General features: G+C 42.6%; 1 protein-coding gene across 5 annotated transcripts in view; it reads right to left on the bottom strand.

Moving 5' to 3' along the window:
• The window catches only part of VGLL4 (vestigial like family member 4), a 161123-nt gene that overhangs the window by 18461 nt on the left and 125489 nt on the right, over positions 1-17173 (bottom strand). Inside the window, exon 1 of one of the 5 annotated variants that reach the window (XM_075996339.1) lies at positions 4648-15971. The exons of the other annotated variants lie outside the window; for them this stretch is intronic. Within the exon in view, the coding sequence (XP_075852454.1) occupies positions 4648-4661 (14 nt within the window). The 5' untranslated portion in view covers positions 4662-15971. Of the gene's footprint in view, positions 1-4647; positions 15972-17173 lie in introns of those variants that run through there. 5 annotated transcript variants of the gene reach the window in all.

The raw sequence follows: 17173 nt of genomic DNA, 5'->3' as shown, positions 1-17173 counted from the left end.
GGTGTGAGTAAGACAGAGGAACTCATGACGCTGGGTGGCCTGGGGCAGCATATGGCTCACAGAGAAATTGGAGAAATTCAAGGACAACGCCAGCGGTCACAAACACGCCAGGAATGAACGGCCTGAGAACACCTCCAGGAGCCGTCCTCTCCCATTCTTCCAGCTGCTCCTGCGCCACCTGAAGGTTCCCTCTTGGCTTTTACTCCACATTATGCAGAAAATCACTGGGAAGTTTTATAAAACTGGTTAGTGAAAAGACTGGCTGCTTTGTCCTACTCAGAGGGAAAGAGCTTCATTATCAAATGGTTCAAATAACGGGGGCAGATGCTGAATCCCAGCTCCACTTTTTAAACACTTAAGAACACTTCCTTCTTCCTCAGGCCATTCATTCTTCCTTATAACAAATGAAAGCTACCTTCCAACACTTTTCTTTGGTTCCAGGTCTCCCTTTTGGAAAAATTCAATGAATTCTCTTTCCTCTTCCAGATACTGGAAAACTGTTGCCATGTCAGCCTCACCGTGCCTAGAATTCTCTTCACCACTAGAATTCTCTTCACCACACAGAATACCTTAAATCGCTCTAATTCGTGACCCTTATCCATCCTGTCACCCACACTGCATGCTCTGCAACTGAACACTCATTTTTCAGGGGGTCACCTAGAACTAGCCCTAATCATCCAGATGTAACCTAAGGAACAGAGCACACAGGAAAAGGTTCATTCCCTTCAATTTATGGCAACATACTTCTGAACTAAAAATCAGTGTATACAGCCTGACAAGTAAGAACTGAGGCTGAGAGAACATTCAACATCAGGAATTTTCCAAGACCTATAAACACTAAAACTAGACTTCTAACAAAACAACCCAAGATGCCAGTAGTTACTTCCGCACCCATGTCACACAGTAGTGTGCGGTACCCTGAAATCTTCCCAGTCGGTTTTTCCCTTTTAATTAAGCGTTGTGACCCCATATTGATTAAAGAGAAGATACAGTGAGTTCCCACACACGCATGCATCGCGCATGAATGCCTATCAGAGACAATCACATTTCCTTTCTGTGCCACTTGGTTCACGACAGTCCCCTCCCCACCTGAACGCCAGCAGCCATCCCACGTGTCCAGCCCTGAGGCTGGCAGTAACCAGTTCCAAATTATTGCATGGATTTCTTCATTTTAGAGGATAACCTCTGATTCAACGAATTTATTTAGCACTAAACAAAATTTAGGAAGCTGGTTTTCTTTTAAAGTTGCTCACCTATCCTGGCTGACCTCAGAGACTCTGCAAACAAAAAAACTATGCAATTAAATTATTGTGCAACTATACTAAGAAGTTTGAAAATTTAGGCATTGAGTATAAGAAGTGATTACACATCTATCTAATAAGGGATCTTCAGGCATCTATTATACATTCTTTAAAATAGTAATAATGAAGGACCTTAAGAGCCTTCCATCTGAGAGCAAATCAGGTAGGGTATTAATTCTCAGCATTGCCTCTTAGCACACCCAGGCAGTCCAGGCTGAACTCCATCTTTTCAAAAAGTAGCGGAAAGGGCTGGTTAAGCTTTTTGATTTCTTTTTTTTAAACATAGACTGCATTTTAGAAATAAGATTTAAATTACTTTAAAGGAAAGATTATTTTGAAGACCCCAGGTGCTTAGAAATGTTACTATTAATACACTGGCAATTGATAGGCTAATTACAAATCAATCTCTATTCTTAAAGCAGGTCCCAAGGGACCTGATTTAAAAAACAGTACTGACAGCCCATTTTTTTTTTTTTTTTTTTTTTTTTTTTTTTTTTTGAGACAGAGTCTCACTTTTGTTGCCCAGGCTAGAGTGAGTGCCGTGGCGTCAGCCTAGCTCACAGCAACCTCAAACTCCTGGGCTCAAGCAATCCTCCTGCCTCAGCCTCCCGAGTAGCTGGGACTACAGGCATGCACCACCATGCCCGGCTAATTTTTTGTATATATATACTTTTAGTTGGTCAATTAATTTCTTTCTATTTTTAGTAGAGACGGGGTCTCGCTCAGGCTGGTTTCGAACTCCCGACCTCGAGCAATCCGCCCGCCTCGGCCTCCCAGAGTGCTAGGATTACAGGCGTGAGCCACCGCGCCCGGCCTCCTGACAGCCCATTTTATCTCTGAATTATAAAACCACATTTCTTTTAAAATATTCTCCTTTTAAAATTCTGCACAGAATTCAGAACTAACTTTCCCTAAGCTGTCTATGTAGCTTCATTGTAATATCACTAAAGTGGCATCTTTTCCCCCAAACCCTTGACTTGATGGTTCTAAAAATACCTTTGGGGAATCCAGAGGAGGACCATCCCCTAATGCCCCAAGTGTCATGCACCTTTCCTTTCTATGAGGGCTTCCAAAACCAAATGGCAACGGTTAATCTTGACTACTCTTTAAATTAAAATTATCACCCCTAACAGTCATCACATTGCAACTATCACCTAACTGGGAACCTAATACGTATTCTTGGAGAGCTGAATATCTGTCCTCCAAGCTGCCTGCCTCTGCTTTGCTACCTTGCTCCTCCCAGGAGAGCGTGGAATAGAAAGAATTTACACATAACAGACTCAGTAATGTTTACTCAATTAATCATCAATCCTAGATTTTTATTTACTACAGTAAAGTACTATATATAAAATTCACTATTTTAACCACTTTTAAGGGTACAGCTTAGTGGCATTAAGCACATTCATATGTTATGCACCCATCACCACCATCCAACTCCAGAATGTTTCCATCATCCCACAATGAAACCCTGTGCTCATTAAATATTAACCCCCCATTTCCCCTTTCCCCCAGTACCATCATTCTACTTTCTTTCTCTATGATTTTTGACTACTCTAGGTACCTCATATAAAAGGAATCATACAGTCCTTTTGTGACTTACTCAGCATTATGTCTTCAAGGTTCATCCATGGTATAGCATGTGTCAGAATTCCCTTCCTTTTCAAAGCTAAATTATATTCCACTGTATGTGTAGACCACATTTTTTAATCCATTCATCTGGTGATGGGCACTTGTGTTGCTTCCAACTGTTAGCTATTGTGAATGATGCTGCAACGAACATGGGTGTGCAAATATCTGTTTGAGTCCCTGTTTTCAATTATTTTGTGTATATACCTATAGGTGGAATTGCTGAATTATATGGTAATTCTGTATAATTTTCAGTCCTTAGAAGTTCTGACAAGCCATTGGTGGTAAAGGAGGTTGGAACTACAGGATGCATTTTTCATTCCATGTTTGGTCCTCTCTTCTAGAGAAAAACAAAAGGTTCCCAAAAGGATGGGTCTGGTCCACAACAAGAGAAATTGCAAGGCTTTGTAAAAACAGCCCAAGGGGTTCATGAGACAAATGCTCCTGAATAATGTAAACATTTTACATAAAAATTAAATACATAAGAAACATCCACCCAAGTCACTAAATTCAGTGAACTCAAACATACACACAGGGACCGACTGCAGTCAATGATGTTGTAATCAACAGTGAGCATTTTGGAGACTTGCAAGCTGCATACTTGTGGTTCTCATTTCTCACTATGAGCCTTTAAAAATTGCTTCAAGTCGTCCAGTCCAAGGATGGCTAATGTTAATAATAGTAATAACTACCATTTGTATAACATTTGTGTACAGGTTTACAAAGTGCTTGGCACATACATCATCATTAACAGATATCTTCACTCTGCAACTCCTCCATTAATGGCTGAAAGTGTGTTTCTCTGAGGGTGAAACTGAAACCTGGCTGTACCTATCTGTGCAGGTAGGCGAGTGCACCTGGACGCTCAGCTCTTGCGTAGTCCAGTCCTTCGCTCTCCATTTTAAGCTCAGCTTCATTCAGAACAAGGAGGGGAAGGAACGCTAGGAGGAGAGGCTGCTGTGTGGACTTATTTTATAAGTTACCGGGAGATGAAACAAAAGCATTCATTTTCTATTAAATGTGAACGATCTCTCAATCTCTAATTGATCCTGCACTCTAAGGCAACTGACAGAGGAAGGACTCAAGTAAAATTTCCATGGAGGGAAATGGCCAAATAGCTGAGGTCAGAACCTCCAAACTTCAATTGTGGCCAAGTGCTTTTATTTCCCTTGTAATTTTCTTTAAGACTAAATGTTAAACCTAAAACATGCCCCCTTCTGGAGGCCATCCTGGCAGCTGTCCTGAGTGGGCAGAAAAAGCGCCCTTTGCTCCCCAGTCAGCACCACTCAGACTGTGCGCCATTGTCTTCAGGCGGTCACGTGACAGGCTGGCCTGGCAGCAACATGTCAGCCACCACCTGAAATTTGGTTACTTCCAGGCCACTAAGGAAACAATCACCAGCCTGCGTTAACCCTTCCAGCGCCCCCGCATCATGAGCAGCTGGTGCTGCAGCCATTCTCAGCAGCCCTCTCACCCCTTCCAGGCCCCTCAGGAGAAACTGTTCATAGCATGGATCTGATTGGGACAAGGTGCCATTTGGTGAGGAGGGAGGGATGAGAAGGAAAATCACTGCTGTCCCTTCTGAGCAAAATCAACTCTTACCTCTTCCAGGACTTGCTGCCTCACAGTTTAAATTAATTACAGCTGAAAATACAGGGTTGCCATCTGATTTGAAAAAGCAAGGATAAGGGAATAAAATGAAAGGGTTCTTGGTACTAACCTCACTTTAATCATTGCCAAAGAGCATGAAGACAGCCCAGCGTCCTCCCACAAGAAAGCCTTGGGCCTCACAAACTTGGCAAGCAGTCCCAGGCACAAAACTGGACAGGCGCGCCTGTCAGAATAAAAGTCCCCCCTCAAAGGAGGGATTGGGAGGTAAGGGGCCCGGCTGCCTCTGCATCACAAGAAAAGTTTCCTATGGGTCCTGGGATAGGTTAGAAACTCCTGGGAGGGTTTATTTACAGAGTGGGTCTTGCCAGGACGTTACATGCATCATTACAGTTCCATTTGGTGAGAAAATAGATCTGCTGTCAGAATTATAACATGAAATTTCCTCTTTCTTTGTTTCTCCATCTTCCACAACATAAGGCTTTTATAAAACTACAAAATAAGGCTAAACAAAACACAGGAAAGGAAGGTTGCGGGGACTTGAGCTAGCGCTGCAGGAGAGATGCAGTTCCACAGCACAGTTGCAGCTGGCCCCTGGGAGAAGGAATGTCAAAAATCCCAGATTTCTCCTCTGGTGCAGTCACACTCCACTCCCGCCTGTGTGTTGTAGGAAGCAACTTCCTTCTGCCTTCCCCCACCTGCAGAATCCTAGACAACAGGCTTTTCTGTTAGGACTCAAGATGCCCAGAAATGCTGGCTGCAGGTGTTGGAGAGGCAAAGGTACCACAGCCATCCTGGGTTTGTCTTTCTGAGCTTTAGGTGGGTGCAAATAATTGCCAAGTCTGCAGATTTTCTAACCACATCCCAGCATCAAGCAGCCCAAAGAAGTGGAGCATCAGTAATAGATTTTCAGCCCAATTTAAACTTTCACCTGTCCACTCCCCAGGTTCTTTTAGACCCAGGTGAGTTTTGCAAGCAAGACCTAGATGTACCTGACCCTTGCTGCTTTCAGAAAGTAATACCAACTGAAGCACTGGGGTATTTATTGGAATAAACTCTGATCAACCAGTTACAGTCTTTTATAAACCAGAGATTCGGATTGTAACAGAGAAGATAATAGCAGATTATGAAAATAGCATTTCTGTTCAGGGGAAAAACACATCTTCAACCCAAAAATGATGTGAAAGTCGTCTTCCAAATCCTGCCCTGACAGAGTCATTGTCTATAGCAACAGTGTCCATAACATTCAAAATCTCAGGAGTGTAACTTTCTAGTAAATGGTACGTCTGTCAAGCCACAGGAAACATCTGGTAAAATTGGTTAAATAAAAACAGAATTTAAACTTTTTTTTTTATGTCAGAGCTTACTAATGGTACCCAACAAGAGACTATTAAACAAATACTCTAAAAGCTCAATGTAATAGTGAGAAAGGTCCTTGAGGACAAAAGGGGAGAAAAAGAGGACGGCCCAGGAAACACTGGGCTGCAGTCCCATTCTCTTGTTCCAGTCATGCCTCTCAGGGACTGTAGCCACAGCCCCTTGGCCCCACTGTGCACACTCCTGCCCATCGCACTCCTGGAACCTTCTCAAGCCCAGTGAGGCTCCTCCTTCACCGAGGGCGGCAGCCTCCACGCACACTCATGTCTCCCCCAGTGCTCGAGCACAGGAGGCCTTCAGGAAATGTCTGGATAGACGACCTAAGGAAGTGACACACAATCAGTAAGCTGCTCTCTCCATTCCATGTGAACATGTATGAAACATGTACAATTGTCCCACCACCAATACACTCCCTGATCATGTGTTACAGGTATTACCCAACACATTTCAGTCCTTTCTAAAATATTTTAGAAGCCTTTTCCATTAAAGAAACGATTTAATGAATTCACCCACAGCCAAATTTTAAAAATCTGTATTTCAAAAACACAGCTAATGAAGTTTCCATTAGTTATGTTTACATTACATAAGAAACAGTGATTTTCCTAACACACCTGACAGAGGATGCTTAATAGGAAGAGTAGTAACACATCAACAGAAAGATGAACACCCTAATTTTTTTTTAAAGTATAAACAGGATAGCCACAAAAGAAGAAATATAAATGACCAATTAGCTTATGAAACGATTACATTTTCTAGTAACAACAGCAACAAACAAATTTAAGTTAACACAGTGACAGTGTTTGTCCCTATGAAACTTACAAAAACTAAATGAACAGTAGTAGTCACTCTTGGTGTGATGCCGTGGGAGAGGCAGATGCACACAGTTGCCAGTGGGAATGTAATCAGTAAACCTTCTAGTCCCAGCTGGCAGAATGCACAGTGAAAACAGAAATGGATGCCTCTGACCCAGAAATTCCATTTCTAGAAAAATGGGAAATATGAGACATGAAGGATGTGGAATAGCTCCACAAGGATGGAGCTATTCAAAGAAGTTCTGCAAATGATAATAAAACATTGTAAACAACCCAAGGATCTGTATTTGTTAACAAGTTCTTTTGGTTACAAGCAACATAAAACAAGGCTAGTTAACTAAAGAAAAAAGGGGGGAATTTACTGGAAAAATATTGTGATATTTCTTGGAAACGAAAGAAGAGAGCTGAACAACCAACCCTTGAAAAAAAACAAATGAGGGCCCCCTGGGATCTGGGCTGCAGGAGGCAGTAGGTCCCTATGCTGCCCTGGCCCAGCATGACAGACAGCACCCTGCACTGCACCCCCACAGGCTCCAAGTGTCACCACTCAGCCACTTTTAGGTCCTACTTACATACCCCTCCCCCAGTCACAGCTCCATTAAGGAGTTAACATCAAATCAAACATTCTGACATCATTTTGTGTGGACATTGAGACTCATTTTTATTATGTATGTGCTGTTAAAGGTTAGAAGATAGCCCCAACATACACATAACTGCTACCAGTTTTCGCAGTCAAGAGGCTTCACCTGAGCTTCACATGAATTTTTTCAAGTAAGAAATCAGGGTATCTCCCAGGAGAGCAAATCTATCAGGGTTTCATTTGGTTTGTGCATTCAGGCGGTAAAAGGAACAGTGGCATGTACCACCTTTGCCATGAATAAATGAAGATACTAGATTCTTTTGAAAATAAGTAAAGCTACTATAATTGTTGGCTAGACACAGAGATGAGCCTTTGAGGCAGGGATAAAATTTTATGAAAAGGTGATTTATCTTAAAGTGAGCAAGAGTGTTTAATTTATTCCATGTATCTCAGCCAATTTGTATTCCAAATCTACCTCTTCTTCCAACAGGACGTCTCTCACTTTCCCTTGTCCCCTCTTTCTGTGCCCACACTTCCCACACTTTCTGACCACACATATCCTAAGTCCCTCCCTTACTTGTCATCTACGACATCATCCCTCCCAGTAGTGATGAACAAGCGACCTGACCTCCCTGCTGTTGGTCTGCCGTGAAGTGGGGAAAACTACCCCAGATTAAAGATTACAAAAAGACACAATGACTAAATGTAATGTGTGACTCATTACTGAATCTCAAACTTAAAGGTATTAATACATCTAAAAGAAATGACTGAAGAATTGAAAAGGAAATATCTATAAAGAGCATTATCAAAGGTGAACAGATACCGTATGTCCAATCACATGTGAAGGAAAGATGAGGCCAACGTGGCTGAGTGCTAACAGCTGATGAATCTAGGAGAGCATATGAGTGCTCACTGTATTGGTCCCTCAAAGTTTCTGGAGACCTAAATTTTTTCTGTAATAAAAAGTATCTGTATTGGGGTTGGGAGGAGGTAGGAAGGACAGAAGAGCAGATTGTCACCAAATTTGGATGGAGTGTGTAAAATGATCTGACTTGATGTGGCACACACAGCCCTCTGGTATCTGTGGATTCCAAATCCATGGATTCAACCGACAGTGGATCAAAAACGTAGTTAGCCCTAGGATGGTTTCGTCTGTACTGAACAACATACAGACTTTTTTCTTGTCATTATTCCCTAAACAATACAGTGCAATGTCTATTTCCACAGCACTTACATTGTATTCGGTGTTATAGGTAATGCAGAGGTGATTTAAAGTATACAGGAGAATGTGCATAAGTTGTACGTGAATACTGTGCTATCTTATTTCAGGGACTTGAGCATCTGATGATTTCAGTGTCCCTGATGGTCTTAGAACCATTCCCCCATGGATACCCAGAGAGGACTCTCTGTGACAATCACTTTGCTGGGAGCACTCGAATAGTCTTCTGTGAGTGCTGGGACGGGGATATGAGGACGACGACTCTGGGATGGAACAAGGTCTGACACTCATAACAAGGTTGGCAACAAACCATCGATTTCAAATATTAGCCACAAAATGAGAGTCACCAGGAGGTTGGACGAGCCACATTCTCGCCCTGAATTGCATGAGAGCTGCTTCTCACATAGGCAACCCTGTGTAGCTTGCCTAAAGGCAAGGAATTGCAGGGATTTAAATAAATTACTATAAAATTTAACTGTGGTTAAGGAGATTTTCAACAAAAGCCCAGGGAGGCCATCTTCGAAGAGATAATACTGAGCAAGGGAGCTTGGGATCAGATCACCAAAGTCCTTGAAGATCACCCTAATGAACTTGGATTTTATTTTGTAGTTACAAAGGAGCCAGAGCCATGGTCCACTGATGAACCCAGCAATTTCCTTCAAACAGGCTTTCGAGAAATCCCTGTTGAGGCTGCAAGCCCCTTACAGCAATGCCTTCATTACCAAGGGACAGCCATGCTGGACAGTCAGTTACTAGAGGACATGGAGTGTTTGTGTTTTCATCATTTCAAGTAACCTGCTCAAAAGCTAACTGCCTAATACTAAATGACAGTGTCATTCAAAACCAATACACAGGGGGTTGAGGCTATCAGTGACATATGCACAAAGCTATCACACAAGAATAAAACAAACACAAAACCAAAATATATTAGAAAATAGCTGAAAAACATTTTGGCTTTGAGGACTTCTTAGGTAAATTTGAAAAGCATCAGAAGTGGTACACACACGGGCATAGATGTGTTTGCTTTTCCAGTACAGTATGAGCAAATCTGCTCCTTGGGCCAATTTCCACCCAGAAGAAGTGTCTGGCCACTGCTCTGCCCCATGAGACTCACCCAAGAGTATTTGGGGCTCCTCATTTCCATATACCTTACCTTATACTCACTTGGATTGGAGCTAGATACATAAAAAATAAATATAAATAGAGGAGTGAAAAAAATAATTTCATTCATACGATAAACTCTGAGGGCTTATTATTGCTGAGAGTTAACATCAGGAGAAGATCATCTGATCTGAAACAATCATCACAGCAGGGCTAGTGATCCAGACAGAAAACTGTGCCTTTGCCAGGTTCTAGGTATTTTCATTTTTCTGTTTTGGACAGCTCGGTGGGGAAGGGAGGGCAGTGGGACTCTCTCTCTGTTCCAGTAGGTATGGAAATGTCAAGGTTACAAGGCAGAAAAGGGAAGTACACTAATTATGTGCTTGAAGTTGATTCTTAAAATCCGTCTTGACAGCACTTTCCTAGCAATTCCTTTTTCGTCCACACATTTACTCGGCACGTAGTCAGTGTCAGGCTCTGTGTTGCGTCTAGTAGTGCTACAGACCTAAGCAAGACTCAGCCCCTGGCCTAGAACTTCAAGTCTGGTGAAGGGAACAGACAGATGGGCACACAATTATAGCAAGTGTCACTGTTTTATACCAAGATGTGTTAACCTCAAAGCAGGAGTAGGAAGCTTTTAGAATCATGTGTGCATCAGCACAGCCCCCTAGTCGGGCTAGAGCACAGGCAAGACCTGGAGGCAGAAGCCAGTGGAGGCGGGGCTGCTCGGTGCTATCCTGGAGCTGACTGGGAGCCGTGGAAGGATTCGGAGCAGAGACAAGTACTTAGCAGAAACCATCTTTGACACTGAAGTCCCAGGAAGATTAGCAAGGAGGGCACAGCCGTGGAAATGGGGGTATAAACTACAGGCCAGGCTGTGCCTACATGTACAACATTTAGCAGACTGATTCAGCAGGCCATGGGTAGAAGAAGGGAGGAGGTGACTTTCAGGGCAAATGGGAAGAGAAATATACTAGCCATGAACACAAGGACAGAAGACAAGGAACAGACTTCAAGTGCTGGAAGAAGAAAGCTCCCCAAACCAATCCCATAGAAGCAGTGCTGAATTTGAGGTGCACATACAACAACACCTAGAAGGAGAATGGATCTATGGATGTGAAGGTTAGGCCCCAGCTGGAGATGACGCCTTGGGAATCACCAGCCTGCAGAGGCAATTCAAACTGCGAGTCTGTACAGTGAGAAGGGCAGAGCCCTAGAGAACAGCAATGATGATGAGTCTCTGAAGGATCCCAGGCAGTGGCCACAGAAGCAGGAGGGGAACCACAGAAGGGACCACAGGAACCAAGGAAAGAGAGACTTTCAGGAAAGAGGAGTCAAATAAGAGATGAGGGGTTGCAAGTGTCCCCTGAATCTGGCAGCTAGTAGGTCACTAGTGAATGCAGGGAAAAGGTTTCAATAAAAGGGTGGATATGGATACAGCACTGGACTAGGATGTGGATTCACAAGAGGACACCATCTACTCTCTAGAACTCACCATGGAGAGTAGAAAGGAAGGGCTGGAGGACAAGCACATGCAGGCTCAAAGGAGGATAGGTCCTCCGGTTTTCTGTCAGTGAATCTCCCTGAAAGCCCCAAGCATTACAGATGGCTCCCAACAGTCCGAAATCAAGGGATTACACAACCATTTCATTTTAATAGTTAAGCTTTACAGCACCAGAGCTTTGCAAGTCTGAAATTTTATGATAATAGAATTTTGAAACCAAATAAAATGCTTGTTTTGTTAGGCAATATTTGCGAGGCAAGTATGCTCCATGAAATATTAAGAATAGTTTTTATGAAAAAGGGATTAAAGATTCTGTATTAGCCCAGGCTGCTAATATTAGCCCAAAATGTCATAGACTCAGTGGCTTAAACAACAGATGTTTATTTTCTCACTGTCCCAGAAGCTGGAAGTCTAAGATTAGGAGGCTGGCACAGTCAGTGTCTGGTGAGGGCTCTCTTCCTGGCTTGTAGACGGCTGCCCTCTCACTGTGTCCTCATGTGGTGTAAGAGAGAAAGCGAGCTCTCTGCTGTCTCTTCTTATAAGGGCACCAACCCCATCAGACCAGGGCCCAACTCTCATGACTTCATCTCACCCTAAGCACTTCCCAAAGGTCTCATCTCAAAATACCTTCACATTGGGGATCAATGTGGGCTTTAACACATGCAACTAATGAATCCACATAGAAAACAACTCTAGAAACTGGGGACGAAATTCAATCCATAACAGATTCTACAGCTGATTAGGTGAGAAATTCAGCTACACGATGTTTCTGTACATAGGATTTCTCAACCTGAAATGTGCTAATGTACAGGGGGAGACCTGGAAGACTGGGTTTGGTACTTGCCAAACTATGACCAGGAACAATGTTTTTCCTTTAGACCATCTTGAGGGAAGAGTGTTCTGAGATAATCTATGAACAGTGGTGAGGGGTGTCAAAGCAGTTGTCAGATGCAGCCGAGAACATTACCCCTAGCAAGTTAGAAAACTCCACAACCATGCCTTGCTGGGCTCGACAACATGGACAATGCAGTGAAGCAGCAAGGTTTCAGCTCTCAGATCTGCTTCTAAAGTGACCTGACCTAATATGAGTTGGTTTGTTCCTTCCACTTGGCCTTGACCACGTTTCTAGAGCTGGTTTCTATGGGGATCTACAGAGTTACAAGCCTTGGGTCTCCTCAAAGAAAACGAGGCAAGAGGTAATATAAGCTGGAGGAGAGGATGGCAGCAAAATTTGCTTCCTTCTCTACTGCAGTATGTTTTGCCTCTGTCAGGACTGTGAAGGCTTGGACGCAGAACTCACATCCTTTGTTTGGCACAGTTTCTAGCTACTGCCAGACCCAGAACATTACTGCAACATTAAGTTGTCTAATTATGCTTTGGAGACAATCTGTGAAGAAATTTCAAAATGGGGAGGGAGAGAGGGAGAGAAGGGGGGGGAGAGAAAGAATGTTTTAAGCCAAAGACATAGTAAAACAGATATAAACCAAGTACTGCCATTTATTCAGTAAAAACTACAATAGATACATAGGGCCTGTGATCCACCTTGCTGTGTTCCAGTGGCAAGTAGCATGGGCAAATAATCGCATTACAAGCAAGAATCTAAAGGAAAACAAAAGAACCATCAATATTCACACCTATGCAAATGTCTTAGCATTTATCTTTCTGGTCTTCAATCAAATCTATTAAAGTATCAAAGGGCAGCATTTTACATACTTGCAGGACAGACTGGCTTTGTATTGGAGTAAGAAGAGATCTGTGTGGTCAAGAAGCAACACTGACTCCTCTAACTATATATAAAACAGCTGCAACTTGTGTGCCCAGAGCAAAAGCATCTTCATGAAAACAGTACTCCAGAAAGAGCTTATGCTCAGGAGGGGCGGGGCAGGAGGAAAAGAGCAAAATCCTGTGTTGTCTTCTTTCCTTAAATTTCCAGTAAATTTATTGTGTCATTTTAAAAGTAACTTTATACATGCTAATGAATGTTCTCCCATCTATCCCAAATGTTCTTTTGTAATAGGCATACTTCTTTGGTGAAAAAGTCCTCATTTTGCTAGGTTCTCACCTCACTTTTATAGCCTCCATGGCACAAATGAGAACCAGAGGCTAAAAACTACATCCACGGTACAGCACAGACTAGGCAAATGGATGGCCATCCCTCTGTTCTGCCTCTCCAACTCTTGGCCCCTTTGGCATTTCTTCATTCCATGTTATTATTTGGCTAGAAAAATGCCAGTAAGCAAGATGGTGATCTGTCTTTCCAGCTCTCTGCAAAGACTCTTAAGGCAGAAACAGAGGCCTGCTGGGAAAAGGCTGATGTCAGCTCTTAAGAGCACAGCTCCCTCCTAGGATAAGGAGGTCTTTGTTTTCAGCTCAACTGTGAAAATGAGAAAATGCCTCTAGCCTGACAAACAAGAAACCCACACAACACAGGTCAGGCCTGTGACCTTTATTTAAAGGTACCACACTTCATTAGCAAAACACTTCCATGGAACACACAGATGCACGGTTAACATCACATGGGAGTGGACATAAAAATATCAGCCTTATTTCCACCACAGTTAAGGCTGGTTCACAACTCCAACTAAAGTGTTAGGGGCATGGTAAATCTCACACTAGAAACAGTTCTTAGGTGATAGTTCCCTAATGTGTTACTTTCCTAATTTATTAAAGACCCAGGCTGTCTTCCAATTTATTTTTGAAAGTAAATACACATATTGATATACAATGGTGGTGGGGGGTGTTAAAAAAAAAAAAGAAAAAAATTCTAATTTAACAATATATCAATTTCTAAGTTATTTAGGACAACTAAAATTAAGCCTATAAAATACCCTTCTTATAAGATTGTGTGCGAAGTCCTGAAGAACAGAGAAATGCAAGGCTAACCCTTCCCCAAAGTTGGGACTATGCCAAGGAGGTACGGCAGAAAGCACATAGTTGAGGATTCTATTCACTAGGCTCTGATTTATGAAATCTGGAGGGGAAAAAAGACTTGTCTTCATATACTTGAAGCAAATTTTAAAATGCTCTAGTTTGAATCTTTCAGGCTAAGGTTACCACTGGCTTGGGCCAATGACTTAAAATTGGGTCACAGATTTTAAACAAGAATTAAAATAATTTAAAGCAATTTCCTCAGCATAAAGAAAACCCTTGTTTGTTCTCATTGGGTTCTCACCGGGGCAAAGACGCCATTTCAGGCCTCTTGGGGAAGCCGGACAGCACTTCTCCTTCCACAGTGCCCAGAGCCAACATCACCGGGGCTGTGAGGACCTGGAGTGCCAGTCCTTTACTTTCCTCCAACCACCTTTCTGCATGCTAACTGAACAGTCTCTACCTCTCATCTCCAAAATACCGTCAGTTGTGTTTTGAGAGCACTCAAATTGCCAATTCTCCAAAACTGTAAGGCGTTAAGGTCCAATATCAAGTGATTCATGGCAGTTGGGTGTGCGCTATTAATACTGATATAACACAGCTGTTGAAAGCACTGGCTGTTGGATCAAAAGCCTGGGTTTTAAGTCCTGGCTCCATGACCTACCAGCTGTGTGACCTTGAACAAGTTATAGAACCTCAGCGTTGCCGCCTGTCAACAAGGGGCAAGAACAGTACCCACATCACAGAGCTGTGGGATGCAGCGCAGCACAGCATGGACACACACATGGACCCGAGAGTCGCTGTCAGTAACAGGCTCTTGGGATGCTCTGGGTGCTGGTAATCAAGATGTATCACCATTCTCAGTGATGAAAAGCTCCCCCCCCCCAAGGCTTATGTAGACATGAGCACAACAATAACATGCCCTGCCTATAAATATGCACTGTTGTGTACCTTACCAGGTCCCAGTTGCTAGTGGGGTCAAGGTACTAAAATAACCTCAACATTTCAATTTCCTCTGTGTTCAGTTTTAATTTGAAGTATGGAATTGCCTCCCTCACTTTCATGGAGTTTGTGAAATAAATAGTCCCAGTAATGCACATCCATATACTTATGAATTGAAGGTACTAAAGAGACAGAAGAAACAGAGAGCCACCAAATGCAGTATAGTGATGCTGTCAAAGATTTTACGTACAGATACCAAAACTACAGACACTCCAGAACATGAGTTCCCATTTATGCAATCATTTCCAGTGTAAAAAGTAAACAAAATACAGAGAAAACCACAAATCCCATTTTAGCCAGTACACACACACACACACATACTTTTTTTCCACTCAGTTTCCATTATATGCCCAATACTTGATCTCAAAGGCTTTCTCCAACCTTTTGTTAAATTGAATGGATTATCAGCTTTGAGTTTGTCTGTTTTCTCCTCTTATTCACCCTTCCTATGGATAGAAAAGTGAATTGACTAGGGCGAGGGGGAAAAACCAGATGAACAATGGAGAGGAGACGGAGGAAGAAAGCACAGGAGAAGGAAGAAGGGGAGGAGGAGGAGGAGCAAAGCTAACAGAAGACCCCGAGACTACAAAATGCACTCAAGGATCCATCAGTAGCAAAGACAACAGGCACACTTCACACCAGGAACGTTGGCATATGCAGGTGACGGAGTCCTATGCAGCTGAGACCAAGAATGGGGAGCTGGTGTGAAAAGATTTCTACCATATAGTGTTAAATGCAAACACCAAAGTTCAAATGGGTAAATGTAGCATGCTACCTCATGTGTAAGAAAGGGAAAGAAAAAACATTTCACGTATGTGCTCAGTTTACCAAAACAAAACACAAGAAGGATGCTTGCTTACAGGACGGAGCAAAAGGAGTGAACAAGACAGGGCAGGGAGCAACACTTCTCCAAGCATACTTTTTAATATCACTTTGACTTTTGGAAGCACATAAATGTTTTACATATTCAAAAAATAAAATTAAATCAACAAGGATGAAAAAATCTAAAACTGAATGATTGCAAACAGAAATGAACGAACGCAACAGTAAATTTTAAATAACACAACAATATTGACAGAGAAAAGGTAAAGTAATTTTTGCAGCTGGTACTTTGACTGTTTTACCTCCAGCATAGAAAAATACCGCAAACAAATCTTGAGCTCCTTTTCTCTTTTTAGTCTTTTTTTTTGAGACAGAGTCTTACTCTGCTGCTTTGAGTAGAGTGGTATGGTGTCGGCCTAGCTCACAGCAACCTCAAACTCCTGGGCTTAAGTGATTCTCTTGCCTCAGCCTCCCAAGTAGCTGTGATTACAGGCTCATGCCACCACACCCAGCTAATTTCTCTATTTTTAGTAAAGACGAAGTCTTGCTCTTGCTGAGCTCAAATGATCCTCCCACCTCGGCCTTCCAGAGTACTAGGATTACAGGCATGAGCCACTGTGCCCGACCCCATTTACTTGGTTTTTCAAAGTGGTACAGAATAGCAATTGGAAACTACTTTATGTGTACAGTAGGATGGAACCATACTAAATATGTTGATATTGTTGGGGACCAGGGTTTTTACTGGTAAAAGAACAAATACAGAATGGGGGAGGGCAAGGAAAGACCCCTTAGAGCTGGATTGCAATTGGAATATTGCAATGATTTGCTAGCTCTTTTTCCATGCTTCTTTGCTTAGAAGCAGTGCTATTCAATAGAACTTCCTGTAAAGGCAGAAATGCTCTGTACCTGTGCAGTCCAATATGGCAGCCACCAGTCACGTGTGGTACTGAACTGGAAATGTGACTAGGGCAACTGAGGAGCTGGACTTTCTATTTTGTTTAATTATAAATGTCAATCACCACCTGTGGCTAGTGTCTGCCATCTCATATAACTCAAGTCTAGAAGCAATGACACAACAGTAGCAATGAGTAATAAGGAACACCATGTTAACACATGGTGACAGTAATACCTAACACCCAGATCTTGGCTTCTAAATTCTATTCCCTATTAAAAGGAACCTGAGTCCCCTGGAGAAATGGGTAATTCCATTGCTAGTCAGGTAGGTTATAAGATTAGCCTAGAATATCTTGTTTGCCAGAAAATAAGTGTTCAACAACAGCAACAAAATAATGGAGGCGGCCGGGCGCTGTGGCTCACGCCTGTAATCCTAGCTCTTGGGAGGCCGAGGCGGGC

This window comes from Microcebus murinus, chromosome 21 (genome assembly GCF_040939455.1).
Source record: "Microcebus murinus isolate Inina chromosome 21, M.murinus_Inina_mat1.0, whole genome shotgun sequence".
Lineage (NCBI taxonomy): Eukaryota > Metazoa > Chordata > Mammalia > Primates > Cheirogaleidae > Microcebus > Microcebus murinus.
This window is presented reverse-complemented; position numbering and strand designations above follow the sequence as displayed.